The sequence below is a fragment of the Carettochelys insculpta genome, chromosome 3 (assembly GCF_033958435.1).
Source record: "Carettochelys insculpta isolate YL-2023 chromosome 3, ASM3395843v1, whole genome shotgun sequence".
In the NCBI taxonomy this organism is placed as follows: domain Eukaryota; kingdom Metazoa; phylum Chordata; order Testudines; family Carettochelyidae; genus Carettochelys; species Carettochelys insculpta.
The window spans coordinates 3,555,518-3,573,524 of NC_134139.1; the positions used below are offsets into that span (position 1 = coordinate 3,555,518).

Below are 18,007 nucleotides of genomic sequence, written 5' to 3' on the forward strand. Positions count from 1 at the left end.
AACGTACAAACACCAGTGGGTGAGCACTTTAACCTCCCTGCACCCACAGTCACAAACTTGCAAGTGGTGGCCATTCTTAGTCAGAAAATCTTCAAACACAAACTGTAAACTACTGAGCTGGAATTCATATGCAGTTTTCCCACCACAAAAATGCGTCTGGATGGAGCTTGGGAAAGGCTCTCTCATTACACTAAGTAACGTTTCCTTTAGGTTGGGATGGGGAGCGCACAGTCTGAATCTGGCCCAGGGCATGCCTGGATTCAGCCCTGAAGGCTCAGGGCTCCTCTCCTCCGCATTCAGCCCACTGCAGTGTGAAGGGTGTGGGGTTCCAAGCCTCGTGGGCTGGAGTCAGGCAAACCAGGACCAGGTCCAGCCCATGGACCCTGCCTGGCAATGGCAGAAACCAGCTTCAGGCGTCTTGCACCACCATTGCAGGAATGACAGCACAGCTCTGCCTGGAGACTCTCGGCTGGATTCCAGCCAAGCGTAGCAGTGAGGAACAGTGCTTGGGAGCAGCAAAGCACCCAGAGCTGTATATGCCCCCAGGGAGCTGTGCCAGGTACGTTCTTCCCCCATTGCCCATACCTTGCACCCCCTTCCCACTCAGAACCCCAGCTTGTTCCTGCTCAGACCCCTATCCCACACCCACTCCTGCACCCTCCTCCACCTACTGCCCCAGCCTTCTGTACCACCACATACTCAGCCCCTCCCCAACCTCTCTGCAGCCCCCTGCTGCTCCTCTTTCACTCTCCCTGACCCTCCAACACCCAGCCTGCTCCTTCACCCTTCCCCCCGCAAGACCCCAAGCCTGCCTGTCACATGGAACCCCTTCATTTCTCACCCCACCTCAGAGTCGTAGCCCTACTCTGTAGGGCTGATGTGTGAAGGGAAAGAGGAGAGTGGTCTTTTGTTGGAGACCATGTCTGTGAGGTGTATGGGGTTTATTCTTCTCACTTTAGTGGCCCACTGACTGATTGTTTTCCTGATTCTTTAGTGGCCCCCAGTCCAAAAATGTTTCCCTGCTTTAGGTGTTCTCACCTTCTTATCACTGTTGGAAGTAGGCTGCATTCACCCTGATTGAATTAGCTTTGGTGTAACCCTGCCATCTGATGCTTTGACTTCATGTATGTGACAAACTGAGTGGAAACTCACGAAAGTGAATGCCTTGATAAATGTGTTAGCCTTTAAAATGTCACCAGCCTCTTGGTTGTTTTGGTGGTGATAAAATGTGTGGGTGGTATACAATGAGCTGCTAAAAGTTATGTATACAGTAATCCCCCACTTTATGCAGCTTCATGGTGCACGAAACTCACTTTAACTTGAGTTTCCCACAAGATGATCCAGTCGTTCCACGAAGACGAGAGGAACCATCCAATATGATGGCGCATTATCGGATGCTGTCAGAATCAGGAGCGGCATCAAACAAGGATGTATGCTTGCTCCGACGTTGTTCGGGATCTTCTTCACACTCCTCCTGAAGCATGCCTTTGGATCTTCAACAGAGGGCATCTTGCTGCGCACAAGATGTGATGGGAAACTGTTTAATCTTGCAAGGCTGAAAGCTAAGTCTAAGGTGTGGGAAGTCCTCATCAGAGACATGCTGTTTGCAGACGATGCTGCTGTAGTGTCTCACACAGAAGACCAGCTTCAAAAACTGCTGGATCAGTTCTCCAAAGCGTGCAAGGACTTTAGGCTTACCATCAACCTAAAGAAGACAAACGTACTCGGTCAGGATGTTGCTGAATCCCCATCAATCAGCATTGACAACTATACGTTAGAGGTAGTCCACGAGTTCGTTTACCTTGGGTCCACCATCACTGACACCCAGTCATTGGACGCTGAGGTAAATAGGAGGATCGGAAAAGCGGCCATAACTCTGTCCAGACTCAGCAAGAGAGTGTGGAATAACAACAAGCTGTACACTCACACCAAAATGCAAGTCTACAGAGCCTGCATCCTCAGCACCCTCCTCTATGGCAGCGAGACTTGGACCCTGTATGCCCGCCAGGAAAAGAGACTGAACGTCTTCCACTTGTGCTGCCTCAGGCACATCCGTGGAATATTGTGGAAGGACAGAGTGACCAACACTGCCGTCCTGGAGCAAGCTGGAATCCCAACCATGCACACCCTCCTCAGACAGCGTTGACTCCACTGGCTTGGCCACGTCCACAGGATTAATGATGGAAGGATTCCAAAAGACATCCTGTATGGTGAGCTAGCCTCTGGCAAAAGACCTCCCGGACGCCCCCAGTTGCGCTACAAAGATGTCTGCAAGAGAGACCTCAGAGAGGTAGACATCGAGCTGGACAACTGGGAAGAACTAGCAGACGACCACAGCAGATGGAGGCAGGGGTTACACAAGGGCCTTCAGAAGGGCGAGATGAAGATCAGACAGCTAGCAGAGGAGAAGCGAGCGCACAGAAAGCACAATAAGGACTTGCGAGACACCCACCACATCTGCAAGAGATGCAGCAAGGACTGTCACTCTCGTGTGGGTCTTCATAGTCACAATAGACGCTGTAAATGAAGTCCTCAATTGAAACTTTAAAGGGCGCGATCCATAGTCTGTGCAGACTGAAGGATGCCTACTACTACCCACGCTGTGTGAAACTGCTGGGCTGTCAGCCTGCCTAACTTCCCACAGCTGCAGGCAGCCTGCCCAGCTAAAACCCCCTTCCCCCTGCATCCCAGAGCGGTGCCACTTGACAGCTGTGCAGGTTCACCCCGTTAAACACCTCAGTGGTTCAACACCCCCAAGTCTCCCACCCCCATGGCCCCAGCTCACCACACATACCCCCCATGTGTGGGGCTTGTCTGTCAGTGGCTGCCGGCATGTGCCGGGGCTCTAACCCCTCTGCCAGCTTAACCCATCCCTGCTGTGATTCGCCCCCATTCAATCCCCCTCCGCCCGGCTCAAACACCCCTCCTCCCCAGTTCCCAGCTCATCCTCCCGGCATGTGCTGGGCTGTCATGTGTCAGCACACACAGGGGCTCCAGCTGTCAGCTGCTGCAGGCACATGAGGCTCTAGCCCCACCCCTACACCAGCTACCCTTGTTCACCCTGTTCAACCCTCCCTCAATTCCCCTCCCCGCCAACCCAGCATGTGAGGCTCCGGCTTCAGCCTGTGCCTGGGGCTCCCACCTGATGTGCGCATGTGAAGGGCTCCGGCTCCAACCCTGCTACTCATTACCCCTTGCGGCCCAGCTCCAACCCCCTGGACAGGCTCAACCCCTGCCCCAACCCCCTGCTATCCAGGTCCAACCCCCTGCATGTCCTGGCTCAACTGCACCCTCCCACCCCTTCTGCAGCCCTGGCTTGATCCTCTTGCCCCCTCCCAGGGCCTAAACCCGTCCCCCAAGCCCTTCCCGACTAACATGAAATTCAAGGTACAGAAGGGTTGTGTGGAATGCAACCCTCATGTACCTTGGGGGATTACTGTATATACCTTATTATGATGAAAAACTATTTGAAATGGTTTAGCAGGTCAGTGTCCTGAAACATCCGATAGATAAAATAACCCCCTACCTTACAAAACTCTTAACTGTAGGAAAACACAAAAATGTAGGAGATGGACATGGCAAACGAGCAACAGGAAGTCCAAGAACAGGATAGGTACAATTTTGATAAGAAGATGGGCAACATCAATACAGCAGTGCTGAACTTTCCAAGGAGCAGATATGGACTTGGACCATGGTCTAGTGATTGCAGACTTCAAGGTGAAACTCAAGAGAGAGTATAAAACACAGTTCAAGAAACGAAGACACGTGGTGAGGGTAGGTGGGGAAGAAAGAGGGAATGCATACAGAGCAGCGCTTGAAGAAAAGATGAGGAATGTTGGCACAGAAAGACCTAGATAAGAGAGTCGAAGGGATAGCCATGGCGATAGAGGCAACTGAGCAGATTGTTCTGGAAGAGGAGAAGATCAATAAGTGGACTGTGCTGGAGACGCAGAAGTTGGTCCAAGAGAAGATAGCATTGAAGATCAGAAAGGATGTTTCCGAGAGGGCGGAACAGCAACCTAGAGTGAAATGCAATGAGATAAGAAAAGCAGCCAGAATGCATAAAGCAAAATGGTTAGAGGGGCAGTGTGAAGATAGAGAGAGGTATTATGGCAAGTGTAAGACCAGGGAGGTGTATAAGGTGGTCAGAAATAGTAATGGGAAGTGGCAGCCAAAGCAGATGGCAATCAGACTAGAGTGACGAGGTGCTCATGAACAAGGAGGAGATGATGTAGTGATGGATGAGATATTTCACCAATCTTTACAAAGCACAGTTGGACCTGAGTGTCTCAGAGAGACTGATCAAAGAACTGAAAGAGAGATCTCTGCTGAGCATTGAGAGTGAGATGGATATTTTGAAGAAGGAAGTAGAAAGATCAGTGGAACAACTAAAGAATGACAAAAGCCCTGGAAATAAGATCATGGCAATCAAATACAGTGGAGAAAGTAATGATTCAGGAAATACGCTGACTGTGTAATATACCGTGGAATGAAGGGAAGGCACCTAAGGAATGGACAAGATCTCTGCTAGTGACAATGCACAAGAAATGAAGTGTGTGGGATTGCAAGAACTACCGAACGATTGCCCTAATGAGTCATTTAGGCAAGGTGCTGCTGATGACACTGAGAGACTGAGATTGCAGATAGAAGAATGTCTAGCAAATGAGCGAGCGGGGTTCAAGAAAGATAGAAGTATCATACAACAGATATTGGCACTAAGATTGATAGCAGAAAGCTCAACGAAAGAACAAGAACATCTACAATTGCTTCATTTTTTTTTCTTTCTCCCCAGAAGGCATTTGACAGTATAGATTAGAAAGTGACTTGGGCAGTGTTGGAGTCATATGGAGTGGATACCAGAGTGATGCAGTTGTGGAAAGATATCAGTGACAATGCGGAGGCAGCAGTGAGAACGTGGGGAGAGTGGGACATTGGTTTAGAAGGAGTAGAGGTGTGAGACAAGGAGATCTGATACCACTGAGTATCTTGATCACACACCTAGAGATAGTGATGGAGAAGATCAAGGAAGAGGTAGAAGGGATATCTGTGCGTGGGATGAGAATCAACAGCTTGAGGTTTGCAGATGATATGCTTATCAAGGAAGAGAAGCTAGCAAGAACAGTGCAGATGCTAAATGAGGAAGGGAAGCAGTACAGACAGATTATGAACATCGAGTGCAGGAAACAATGGTATTTGGAGATCAGCGTAGATAGGATTGAACTAGGGAACATAGAGAAGTTCGCATATCTGGGAGCAACATAATGTATGAAGTAGACAGTAAGAAGGGAATAACAAAAGCAAGAGTGAGTTTGAAGGTGATAAGATCTGAAAAAGCAAAGCAATTTGCTTAGGAATGAGCCTGAGTGTTTTGAAAATGTGCATATTCAGCAGCATGTTGTATGGATGTGAGACATGGTGATAATAAAAGGTTCGGAGAAGAATGTTAGCATTCGAGAGGAGTTGTTATAGAACGATTCTGAGAATAGGATAGATGCAGAAGGTCACTAAGGAGGAATTATATAGGAAGATACAACCGAAAGAGAACCTACTGCAGAAGTTTATACAACACAGGTTACAGCTATTTGGGCAAACCTGCAGAATGAAGGATGGACACAAAAAAAATCAAGACTCTGGTATTCGGCATAATGGACACTTCGAATAGGAGAGGCAGACCCCACAAAGAATGGGTAGATGATATAGTAGGGTGATGTGGGGCTAGACTACAGAAACTAAGCTACTCCGCACTGGACAGGGAAAGGTGGAAGGAAATGGTGAGGGAGGCATCGGACACCAATGAGCGCCGAGCCAATGGTGGTTGATGATGATGATACCCCACAAAAAACTCAATTCTGAAGACTCATGGTGGATTAAGCAACCTCCCCTGCTCCCCACCTCACTGTTAGCCTTTTGTCATTGTTGGAGTTCTGTGACTAACCTTTTCTGTTGGACCTGCTCGCTCAGTCAGAGTAGGGAAGCCCCCATCGCAAAACACAGTGATTCTGTTTCTCCGTATGTTGCTAGATACTAGTTGTGGCTGTGTGAGAGAGTTCTAAGTATGGATTTAGTGAGGTTTTGGGAGGTGAATGGGTGCATTGAGCTTGAGCAGGTGTTTGGCAAACCCTGACTTCCAGTCATTTTGATTAGACTTGTCCTTGGGTTGAGAGAAGGACTTTTTTTTCCTCCTGAGTAGTTTAGCTGCTTTGTGTGGCCTCGTGGTTTCTGTTTATGGCAGTCTCTGTGGGAGTCCCAAGCATCTCATGCATGTCACAACAGCCCTCAGGTTCCCTGAGAGCTCTGCGCATACAGCAAATAAGATTTCATGGAGTGGCCTGGGAATCTGGGGGAGGGGATTATGTTCTCTATGTGGTTCTCTGCCAGTAAGTGAGAGATACTGGAAGATGGACAGCATTGCACAGGGAAATTTATAATGGGATGGGTGAGAAAGCGGGGGTGTAGTGTGGGTTGTGCAGGAGATTCTGGTATCTGTTCAGGAGCCTGGGAAGGTGGTATAATATCTGTGGTCACTATTCAGGGAATGCTGGTATAGCTGTAACTTTAGTGCTAATCCTGAAAGCACTGGATAAGCATTAACCTTCAACCCACACTCCATAGAGAAAGGCATTACTGTTCCATTTTATAGAAGGGTAGATAGATGCAGAGAAGAAGGGATATGCCCAAGGGTTCTTAGCAAATCACTGTCAAAGCTGAGATTGGAATTCAGGATCTTCAGGCTCCTAGTACCTTGTCCAATTGTAACATGATTCTGTTCGGAGATTCTTGGATGATCTGCCTGTGAGGGTGTGCTGAGGTATCTGTACAGTATTGGCTTCTGAAATCTTTCATCCAAGTTGAAATTAATCAGATTACAGTACTTGGTTTTAAACCTGCTGTCCCTTCTCTAGCCCAGGTGAGGTGACCCAAAGGTTCTGTGGTGGTATTTGTCACAGTAACATTGAGGCATGCAGAATAGAAACAGAGAGGGAGCTCTGCTAGTCTATACACTATCAAAACAAAAAGCAGTCAAGTAGCAGAACTGTTCTGGTCTGGTCTGGCTATGGTCTGAAGAAGTGGGTCTGTCCCACGAAAGCTCACCTAATAAATTATTTTGCTAGTCTTTAAAGTGCTACTTGACTGCTTTTTGTTTTGATATTAGGCATGCAGTGTGCCTTACAAAGGATAAGGAAATATCTAGCCTGAAGATCTGGCAATCTAGATGAAGTGTAGCATGACATGATAAAGGGAGACGAGGTTTGGGTTGAGAGGGAGGTTTGCATACAATGGCTGAAGAGGTGGCTTGTTTTCCCAGGGTGCACCTTGTGCGTGTTCTCTTTTTGAGGTTACTTACGTAGGTGTCAGGCTGGTGTTTGAGTGGCTCTGCTGCAGAGACTGGGGAAGAATTAGGTTTTGTGGGGGGAGGCATTTGTGTGATGTGGAAAAAGGAAAGAGTTCAGACATAAGGGGATCCCTGAACAAAATTCAGTTGTTTGGGGACAAAACTAATCAGAAGGCACAATGGAAGTTAGCTGGCCTGGAAGGCGAACAGAATAAGAGTAGGAGATGGAAAATGAGAGAGAAACTAGGGCAGTGCTAATATCTGCCTGAATGGATATCTTGGTATGGTTCTGCTCTCTGAGGTCTGACTTTCAAGAGGTATCCAGTCTCGTGAACAAGTCTCGAGGTTTGTATCTGCATTATCAAATGTAATGGTTGTTTGGAAGCACCTTTGTAGACAAAGCTAGTGTAGTCGAGTTTGTGGTGAAAAAGCCAGTAAATAGGTGGTGTAAATAGCCAGTAAATACACTTAGTAGAGGCTGTCCCAGTTTTCCTGCTGCCTTTCAACAAATAGCCAAAGCAGTGACTAAATGTCAGGAGTGAGTGTAGAAGCTGGATTGCTCTGTGGCTGGATCTAATGGTAAGTTGGATGTGCCTGAAATAGAACAGTCTATATGGACTGCTTCAAGCTGGCTGGGGCTATTTTAAGTGCTATTAAACCTTGTGGCTGGCACATCTCAGGACACAGAGCCCTGAGGACTAGAGCAGTATTATGGTAAGGACTTTTCTTTTCTTCATGCACTATAACAGAGCAGGTGCGGATTTCTCTGCTGCTTGGGGAGGCAGCCTCCCTCCTTAGCAGGAGTTGAGTAGCAGCATGAGTCTTGGAAAGTCCAGACTGCTGCTTGCTGGCTCTTCCCATCTGGCTTTGGCATTAAGTGGGAGAGAGCTGGATCCATGTAATCAGACAAATCAGAGCACTTGCTAGAAATGGCTTCTGGTTCTGTTTCCTTGGGGGACAGGTTAGTAAACCAGCTCAGTTGCATGCTCTCATTCCAAATGGAATGGGTTCCCCTCCTCCTGGGTTGGGCATTACGGCGGGGTGTTCTAATGTTGCAGTCTTGGTGCCTATTTTAGACTACCTCTTATGTTTGTCATCGAAACTTTCGGGCTGAAATGTCTCATGCTCAATTTTAGGCCTGAGAATACATGTAGCAAGTCTGAAGTAAATTAGCCATGAAATGAGTTGTAGAGCAACAAAAACATGAAATTTCTGACTTTTGCAAAAAGTACAGCTATATTTGTTCACTCCTTGTAGCAGTCAAACTTGAGAACTAGTGCATGGGCTAATTCAGACCAATTTGGTCATATAGCTATTACATCAGACAAGTGTGTTCTGAAACTAAGAGCTGTGATTGTAGCCTTGTGGAGCAACACACAGCTTGTCTAGGCTGTCAAAAGTTGATTGAGGATTGTGGAGTTATGCATATGCTTTAAGCAGCCTTATGGTCACGTATGATAGAAATAGCCCCACACGTTTTATATTTGAAGATGCTGGTTTTCTCAAGAATACAGCTTTTCTTGGGGTGGGAAGTTTGTAACCTTTCTGATCACAAGTTACTATCTAAATGTTACTAGCTCTCAGAGCAAGTTGCCCCATTCCTCAATGCTGAATATACTAAAGTCCTTATCCGGCATTTGTTAAACCAGAACTCTCAATTAACTGGCACCAGCCCCTGCCACCTCCACCACCGGAATTTCCACAGTCCAGTCCAGGGCTAGAGCTGCCATTAGGGCTCTATCCCCTGCCAGCTCCAGGCCTGCCAGGGTTATCCTGTCCAATCCTGGGGCTGGAGCTGCCAGCTTTCAGCCCTGGGGCTGCTGGGGTTCCCCTGACCACAGTGGAGCTCTGCTCCCTGGTAGGGTTCCTCTGTGCCTAGGGCCACTGGAATTCTCCCACCCACCGGGGCCGCCAGCAGAGCCCCACATGCTGGCAGAACCTGGAGCTGCTGGCAGACCCCTGCAGAGTTCTCCCAGTCCTGGGGCTGCGGGAGTTCCCCCAAAAGCTGGGCTCCATCCAGCTCCCCACAGTTGAGGTTGCCGATGGGGTTCCTTGCCCCAGCCAGCTCTCAATCATGGGGCTGGTGGGATCCCCTGCCCCCTTGCCAGGGATCCCTCAGCTGCCTCTCTGTTAAGTGGCATTTGAGTATCCAGCAACCTCCCAGTCCCAAAGGTACCGGATGTGAAAGAGTTTACTGTATTTAAAGACAGTTTGTCACTTCTCTGCTGGTTGTCCTCAGCAAAACTTCCATTATGGCTAAGTGCTATGCCCACCTGCCACTGGAGGGAGTGATGGGGAGGCTTTTTGCACTCTGGCATTGAGCTGCTGCACGGTTCTCCCGCATCAGAGAGCGAACATTTGCATCCCTTCAGCAGTTAAAGTAAAACCTGTTGCACATGTGTTAGCTCCGAAGAACTTACTGTGGGGCAGCAATGAGTCATTCTTGTTAATCTTTTATTAACACATTTGAATTTGTCTTTGCCCCTTATAAAGAACTAGGAACTTGACCAAAGAGAGCTTAAAAATTACACAATGTTTTAATTGCCCTGTTAAATCTGGTCATTGCTGCCCTGTGGCAGGACTTAGTGGTCAGTGCAAGGGGCTTCAGAGGAAGAGACAAAGACAGCTGCAATGGCAGTTAAGGAATAACCTGCTCATAGGGAAGTCTCTGAACTCCCGCCAGTTAGTGACTTAAATCCTGATGCTTCAGGGCTGGTATCCCTTCCGAACTTGCTTAATGCTTAGTGTTGTAACTCCAGATGATAGTCTCGTTAACCATGTAGAAGTTAATCCATTTTTGAATCCTCCAAAGCTTTTGGCCTCAATGAGAGCTTGCAGAACTCACCATGCCAAGTTTAACAGGCAGGGTAGGAGAAAATTATTTCTTTTGATCTGTTTTGAATTTGCTACTTTTGAACATCATGCTTGTATCAAAGTGGAAGAATAGGATGAATAGAAGAGCCTGATTCACGTTATTTGTACCAATAATTGTTCTAGATCTTTTACGCACCCTCTTATTTGTCTTGCTTTACAGATGAAATAGTTGTCAATATATCCAGATTGAAGTGTTTTCATACCTCATTTTGTTTCCAGTCTCTAGTGAAAGGTCCCCGTGGAACTCTGTATACAGTTCTGTGGAGTTTGGAAAGCTTATGGGCAGAAGTTTTTCATATATGCTGTCTTAGCCAGATATTTCTATAAGGAAACCAAGCATTCACTGCAATGCCAACTAGTCAGTGTTTCCATTTTTTGTATGTCCTGAAGGTGAGATGGAGGGGCTTCAGGTGAGAATCTGGTGGGTGGGTGGAATTTTTCAAAAGCATTTTCTAGTGGCTGATTCAGCCTGTCAGGGACAGAGTCCTCCCTAATATCACCTGCTACGTAATTTTTTTTTTAAAAATTCATGTACTGTACCAGAAAAATGCAACTGCATGGTCTGGAATCATCCCATCTTTACAGGACTGAAAATGTTCTACTGAAAGCGGTTGTGTCTGCAATATGGTTAACTTTAAAAATGCCATAAATGTTTGTTGTGCAAGATGGTTCAAAGCGCATTTGTGTGTACAATGATCAACAAACCTGACAAGAAAACTTGCTATGGCTTAGTTAGGGATAAAGAATTAACAAATGCAGTAGATTGGTGCTTAATATGGCATTGAGTCCATTACCCTCAGCTGCGCGTAACAAAACAACAAGCTTTAGGGCTGTAGGTGTACAGTGAACTTATTGGACTGTCAAACGAAGCTCCAGAAAGCATGTTCTTTCAGCATTTGCTTCTGTTCATCTGCCAGACAGGCCGACAAGAGAGTTCAGGAACTTCACTTGCAGCCTAATGTGGTCTTTGTGGGCGCACACTTCCTACAGCCATTGACTGCAGCACACGTGCTGTGGCAGACTGAGGTGTCCAGGTTACCTACCTCACTTGCGTTTACCTTACCTTTCAAAGGAAAGGAGGAGGAAAAATGGAGAAATGTGTCAGGTGGAGCCGCTTTGTGCACAAGTAAATCTAAGGTGCATTTACACCCTCTCCTCCACACCTCCCAACCCAAAAAAGACTGGTTGCAAATCTCAGCACCTCAGCTGGCTGGTGTGTGTTCATCCTGCAGAGCTGAAAATAGCAGTGTGGATGTTCAGACTCAGTCCTGATCCCAGGCTCTGAGACCCGCACTGGGTTTCAAAGCTTGGGCTGCAGTTTGACTTGGAATGTCTGTGTTGCTATTTGTAGCCCCATCCTGAGAGCCTGCATCAGTTGCCCTAACGCAATGGCAGCAAATCTCAGAGCCTGGGTCATCTGTGCCACCAAGATTAAAGTGACCGGTGCTAGTTTTCCATTTTAATTTAACAGTGGCTGTGTCTTTGCACTAAACACTGTCTGCTGGCATACCCTGGCTGAACTCTGCAGCACACAGCACTTGCAATTGCTTTCTTAAGATTGTTGGGTTGTCTGAAAACATTCAGTGGGCTCTCCCATGAAATCACCACCTGATTACTGGAACCAAAAACGGAGGAGTCTGAGGCTCTCTGTTCTACAGCTCTAGACAGCAGACCTATGCATAAGTATGAATGAGTTTATGCTTTAATTCTAAAGAATGTGACACTTCCTCAGTGAGGGGGAAGCTATGAACTGAGTGAGAAGTTTGAAACAGACGCTTTGCGGGTTGGTCAATGGGATGGAAATATACAAAGGGTTCTTAATGCAGGAAGCATGTTCCCCATTTCCGTGTACTCAGCTAACTCAGATGGATCCAGGAAATCTTTCAATAGTCCAACCTCAGCCCAACTCAGAAGTCTTAAGAAGGCAGCTCTGATGGTGTAACTAATAACTTATATCAGAGGGGTAGCCGTGTTAGTCTGTATCTGCAAAAACAATGAGAAGTCCTGTGGCACCTTAAACTAACAGATATTTTGGAGCATAAGCTGTCATGGGCAAAGACCCCTTGGTCAGATGCAATGTGATCTATAAGGTTCCACAGGACTTCTTGTTGTTTTTTACTAGTAACTTAGAAGAGGAGCTTGGCAGGTTTGTTGCTGGGAAAAGGGTCCCTGCCTTGCATGTTCATCAGGCAGTAATACCCAATGGGAAAATTCTGATGTCTGTGCTTCTGGAATTTCTTTTCCCTCTTTTATTCTTCTCATATGGGAGAGGTGTAAGCAGCAGGGAGATCCAAGGCTTCCTGTGTTCAGCTGGGCAAAAGGTGGTTGTGGTTGCATGTCCTGCAGCAACTGACCAATTCATTTCTAGTAAGGTCAATCTAACTGAAGTGTGGTTAGTCCTTGAGGAGGTGGACAGCCCTGTGACTATCCATAACTATTGAATGTCTAGATTTGAAATAGCCAAACAAGTCCAAAGGTGACCCTGGCAGCTCACTGAGATGTCCTGTAGCTTTTGAGGGAGTTGGTACAAGAGCTGGCTAGTGAGAAGCAAAACAGTTGTAGCTGAAGTTTGGAATTGTCCAGAAATGCCTTGCCATGTAGTCTACAACTTGGCTTCAGGTGGAGCCCTAGTTCTGAAACTCCCTCTCACTGCCAGGGACAAACTCTGACGTGAATTCTATTGTCTCACTAACATCTGGAGGGCCAAGTTATCAGTGATAACTCTGGGAAGAGAAAAATGGCTTACGTCTCTGATTGCTATTAACTTAATGTTGATGATTATTGCTCTGCTTGGTTTTCTTGTGTAGCATTCTTGTGCCTTTTTGAAATTGATAACCCCTACTATTCTTAAGCTTATGTAGCAGTTTTCAGTGTAATTTACTACTCAATCTTTCTGAAAATGTCTTGTGGCTGAAACTTTCTAAACTTTCCCTTGACAAACCTCAAAAATCACCTTCCAGCAGAGTCCCTCTGCTAAACTTTTGTTAGGGCAGCCTGGGGTAGAAGTAGGGTTTCTAGTCATTCTTGACCAGGTCTACCTAACCTGTTTCAATCCTCATACTACCACACACCACTGGTGACTTAAAAAAGATTAAAGGATTTGCCCAGACCCTCCATTCCCAAGTCATAAAATAGGGGTAATTCCTCTTTCCTATGAGGTAGGGTGTTGAGAATAACCCTTGTTTGTGCAATACATGTCTACAAGGGTGGTGGGGACCATGTACATCACTGGATTAAGAGGAGCTATATTTCCTCAATTTGAAGAAGAAAAAATAAAGTGAATGGGAAAATTGCCTCTGAGTGTTTCTTGGGGGTTTGCCAAATGCTTCTGACATGTGCTGTCAAAGTGCTCAGCATGTGCTGGCTCGCAATCAGAAGGCTATGATGCTTTTAACTTATCGTGGCTCTTAGCAATGGGTTTGAGGCAGGTCAGAGATGGAAGAAGAATGCTATCTGTAATCACCCTCCCTTCCCCTTGAAAAAAAAAATCATAACCTTTGGGCTCAGTGTGAGAGTCAAAACCTGCGCTAATCAGGAGATCATCAGAAATTCCCAATGTTCTCAGCTGGTGGAAGGACCACACACAAGGCTTCTCTTTGCTTCTGGCGTGTCTCCTGCTGCACTGTGATCAGGAGACAGAAGGGGCTGCCAGGCTGGCAAATACATAGCTTAGCCTGTTGGGCTCATAAGGTATTTTATGAGCAATACACCATGCATCATGTTTTGAAGTTAATGGGTTAGGGTTTTTTTGCGTTTTTTGCTTGTTGGTGACTTTCTTTTGGCTGCAGTTAATTTGTTCAGGCTATGCTACTTGTTGTCTGGGGTGCTGGCAAGTGTAGTCTGTTCTGGATGGGCTTCAAGATTCGCTGAATAAGAGGAAGAAGTCAAAGAAATAAACTTTTAACACCAGTATGCACTGTTACTTCCTTGGGCGATGTAATCTTTTGCGTAACCATCCCGTATGTGTTGTAGATTGGGCCTGGTGCTTTGAGACACCTCAGATAGGCTGGTATCTGTCTTTGGACTAGGGACCAGAGTGGAAAGGTTTGCACCCCCTGAGCCATCTAGATCCCTGGAGTAACTGGAATCTGACGCCTGTTAAACATCCTCCCCTGGAGTCTCTTTCCTCCAGAAGCAGCTGGCCTACAGGCTCCCTTCAAGATTCCCTTACAGTAGATACAGTGGATGTGTTCACAGTTAATCCTAACTCAAACAAGGGTGGGGAGACCCTTTGTATGCACATTCTAAGGCAGTATTTAAAATCTTCTCCAGTGGGAAAGCTCCTGGCTTGAGAGTAGCATTTTATTTGTAGATTGCACACAGAGAACGTGGGTGACGCTGAAAGTAGGGAATATATTGTCTGAGCCTTGTATTCTGTCTTTGTTGCAGAATTAAGTGGTTTCAGCCCCACATGGTGACAACCCAATGGGCATGAGGCTATAGCATCCTCTATCTTTGAAGGATAGATCATTCACAGAAGGGAATGTTACGGTGGACTGTACACTTGGAAGGTGGGCCTCGGAGAGTGAACCACGCTGCTGTGGCTGTTGGCCATAAAGTGTATTCCTTTGGCGGGTATTGCTCTGGTGAAGACTATGAGACTCTGCGGCAGATTGATGTCCATGTATTTAATGCAGGTAAGAACACTGTATTCTTGCAGCTATCGTGGCCTGGCAAAGACTGACATTTCAGTCCCTCAATTGTCAGGTTGCATTGTCTAACTCTCATTTCTCTTGAAGGTGGCTGCAGTATGCAGGCCAAATGTGAGACACTGCTGCTACCCAGCATGGAGACTCTGGTGTCCAGAGCACTGATCCTTAAAAACTGCAGCCCCGTCTCCTATAAGTCTCATCTGCAGGTGAAGGACTTCATGTCCACTTTCAGGGGAAGCAAAGGGTAATGACGGTGTGAGGCTGCAGCTGCCCCACAGGCACGGCAGTGGATAGATCAGAAATGCAAGGTTGAAGGATGTCAGAGTGAGGGCATTGAGGCAATTACACATCTTGATCTCAAAGTATGTCATCTCAGAAGTTCTCAAACTGATCTGATCAATAAAGAGCCAACTGGCACCATAGATAGGTCAGCTGACCTTTTGGGTGAGAACACCCAAAGATGTTCTCCAAACATGTAAATATTCTAATCAAGAGTACAGGAATTTCTAGACCAGTGGTAAATTGATTTTAATATGGCTTCTTGGACATTGGTCAGTACTGGATGGCGCAAGAAACAATCTATTGAATGCTGATGGAATAAAGTGCACATAGGGAAGCTGCTGCTAACATCTGCTAGTAGTTGGCTTATACGCTGAAGCAGGAGAGTTCTTCACCCTTTCCACACACAACCTCAAACCTTTTTATTCTGTCTAATGCGGTATGAATGTTCATTGTCCACATACATGTGTTTTTTGGCTCCTGTGAAGCTGTTGACCTCTGTGACCTCTTGTGGCCATGAGTGATACAGGCGAAGTGGGTGTTATGCAGAAATATTTCTTCATATCAGTTCTCTAAATCCGTTGCTTTGCCTTTCAATTTCATTGAATGTGGTGGTGTTCTCTTGTCTTTTAAGAAAAGATAGGTGGGCGGGCCCCCTTCCTTTTTGCTATGTCATTTGTTACTTTGGATCTTATCTTGCTTATTTGTCCTGTTTCTAAACAATCCCAATCTTATGTGGAAGTGTGTGTGTCTGTAACCACTCTCCTTTTCAGTGTCTAATTTCTCCTCCACTCTCCTCCCCCAGAAAACAGTATGCCAGGGGACAGTAATATGTGCCATTGGTTTATATGGTCAATTATAAGCTCTGTAAATTTCTTTCATATGCATCCTAATATCTTGTCTATCCTTGTGGTTACTGCACAGTGCATAACAATTCTGAGTGGCCCACAATTTAGATCCAGTAGTGCCCATGAGTATTACAAATTAATTCTTCCAATGAGGATCACCTTCCATTTGCTTTCAGTGAATTTTCTGCTGCCCGTTCACCAAGCTGCTTTGGGTCCCTCTGAGGTTCTTTATAAATGTCTCTAGCCTTGAGTTATCTAAGGAATCATTATCTCCAAATGTCAGTGTGCCCCTCTGTTCCCCTTCTTCCTGCTCACCCTAATTCTGTATCTAATCCTGTCACCTAAATAACCTGGAACTGAAGCTAGGAACACCCCAACGCTTGGGCTCCGTCTACACTGAACATCTTAAAGCACAGCTGTGGCAGCGCTCTGTCACAGCAGTAGCATTGGGAGAGCTCTCCCAGTACGCTGTGTAAACCACCTCCACCAGGGGAGGAGGTAGCTGCCCCAGGGGTATGGCTCCCTGCGCTGAGCCTGGTTTCCACTGGTGCTTTACAGCAATGTAACTTGCTGCGTTTGGGCAGGTGGCTTGTTTTGGTTTTTTTTTTGTCGTTTTTCCCCCCCCCCCAGAGCCATTAAGTTATAGCACAGTAAAGTGCCACGTAGACGCAGCCTTAGGTACAGTAACTTCATTCTGAAGTTCCTTTAGAATATGTCAATATACCATCTGGTCTTGGGGCTGTGCTATTGTCCAATTGATCAGTCTGTCCAGGCCCTGCTCTTTAACATCTGTCTCTGAGTGCTACATGTCTATTACCTGAATGGAATTGGCTGCAGTAGCTGTCTCTTTGGACACCCCGTGTGGTGAAATTGGATGCAGAGAAATCATTCAGCTTCTCTGCAATGTCTTTCTCTCTTTGCTCCCTGGTGTGCCAGCAGACCAACCAACAAATACAGAGGTTTTCTTGTGAATGTTACCTATAGCTACCAGTTCAGATTCAATTAAGGCTTGTTACTTGCTTACCGCCCCACCCCACTGTGAGCTGCAGAAAAACTGAGTATTTCTATCCACATAGACATGCTGCTCTCTCCATTCGTTCATCTGTGTTGCAGCCTGACAGCTTGTGTTAACTGGGCAAGCCAACAAAGAAACAATCTAGGGCTTCTGCTTTTTCTGCTTTCAGTGTCTCTGCGCTGGACCAAGCTGCCGCCAGTGTGGACAAACAGCCGGGACCACGTGAGGGAGGTGCCCTATATGAGGTACGGGCACTCAGCAGTGCTGATTGATGATACCATCTACATATGGGGAGGCCGTAATGACACCGAGGGAGCCTGCAATGTCCTGTACGCCTTTGATGTCAGTAAGTACCAGCTTTTTGCTCTTCCCCCACCTCAGGCGCTCTTGCATGCCGTTATCCCTCCCAGTGGTTTTTGTGGCAGTTGTTGTGTTCCGCCATTAGGTGCCTACATGAAGTGATGGCTGAAATTTTCCCTGTAGAGTGGCTGGGAATTGGCCCTTTTATTGGGAGCATGCCTGAGATGGGCTCTCTGGCTGGCATAGTAGCATTGTATGTAGTCTCATGCTTGACTCTGCATTGCTTTTGAACTAGGAATGGTGGCTGTTTAGCTCTTTTCTAGTGGGAAAGTTTTAAAGTGAGACTCTGGAATGCTTTTAGTCCCCTTTTTTCTTAACTAAAATCACAGTTCTTCCTTCTTGTGACCAGCTCCCCTGCATACCTATTGCTGACCAATGCAGAGGGCCAGGGAGCTATTGGAGAGGGTGGATGCTGGGCACTCCAGGACAGGGAAGCTGTTCTTGGCAGCCCTTCATGCCAGCAGGGAACAAAGACAAACGCAGGAAAAGGAGACTGACATTGCAGAAAGTAAAGGGGTGGGGTGGCAGTAACTAGGCTAGTCAAAGCGGTGTAGAGCCAAGCGGGTGCTTCAGCACTGTGAGGAAGCAGTGAAGGGGTCTCATCGGGCTTGAGGAGTGTGGGGGCACTGTTGCAGCTGGGGGAGCA

General features: G+C 46.7%; 1 protein-coding gene across 5 annotated transcripts in view; it reads left to right on the forward strand.

The window, feature by feature from the left end:
- KLHDC3 (kelch domain containing 3) overlaps positions 1-18,007 on the forward strand; it is a 43,583-nt gene that overhangs the window by 6,338 nt on the left and 19,238 nt on the right. For 4 of the 5 annotated variants that reach the window (XM_074989246.1, XM_074989244.1, XM_074989245.1 and 1 more), the window contains exons 3-4: positions 14,597-14,844; positions 17,171-17,347. In XM_074989246.1, coding sequence (XP_074845347.1) covers positions 14,691-14,844; positions 17,171-17,347 — 331 coding nt within the window. In that variant the 5' untranslated portion in view covers positions 14,597-14,690. Of the gene's footprint in view, positions 1-8,026; positions 8,048-14,596; positions 14,845-17,170; positions 17,348-18,007 lie in introns of those variants that run through there. The other variant, XM_074989247.1, reaches the window with a different exon arrangement.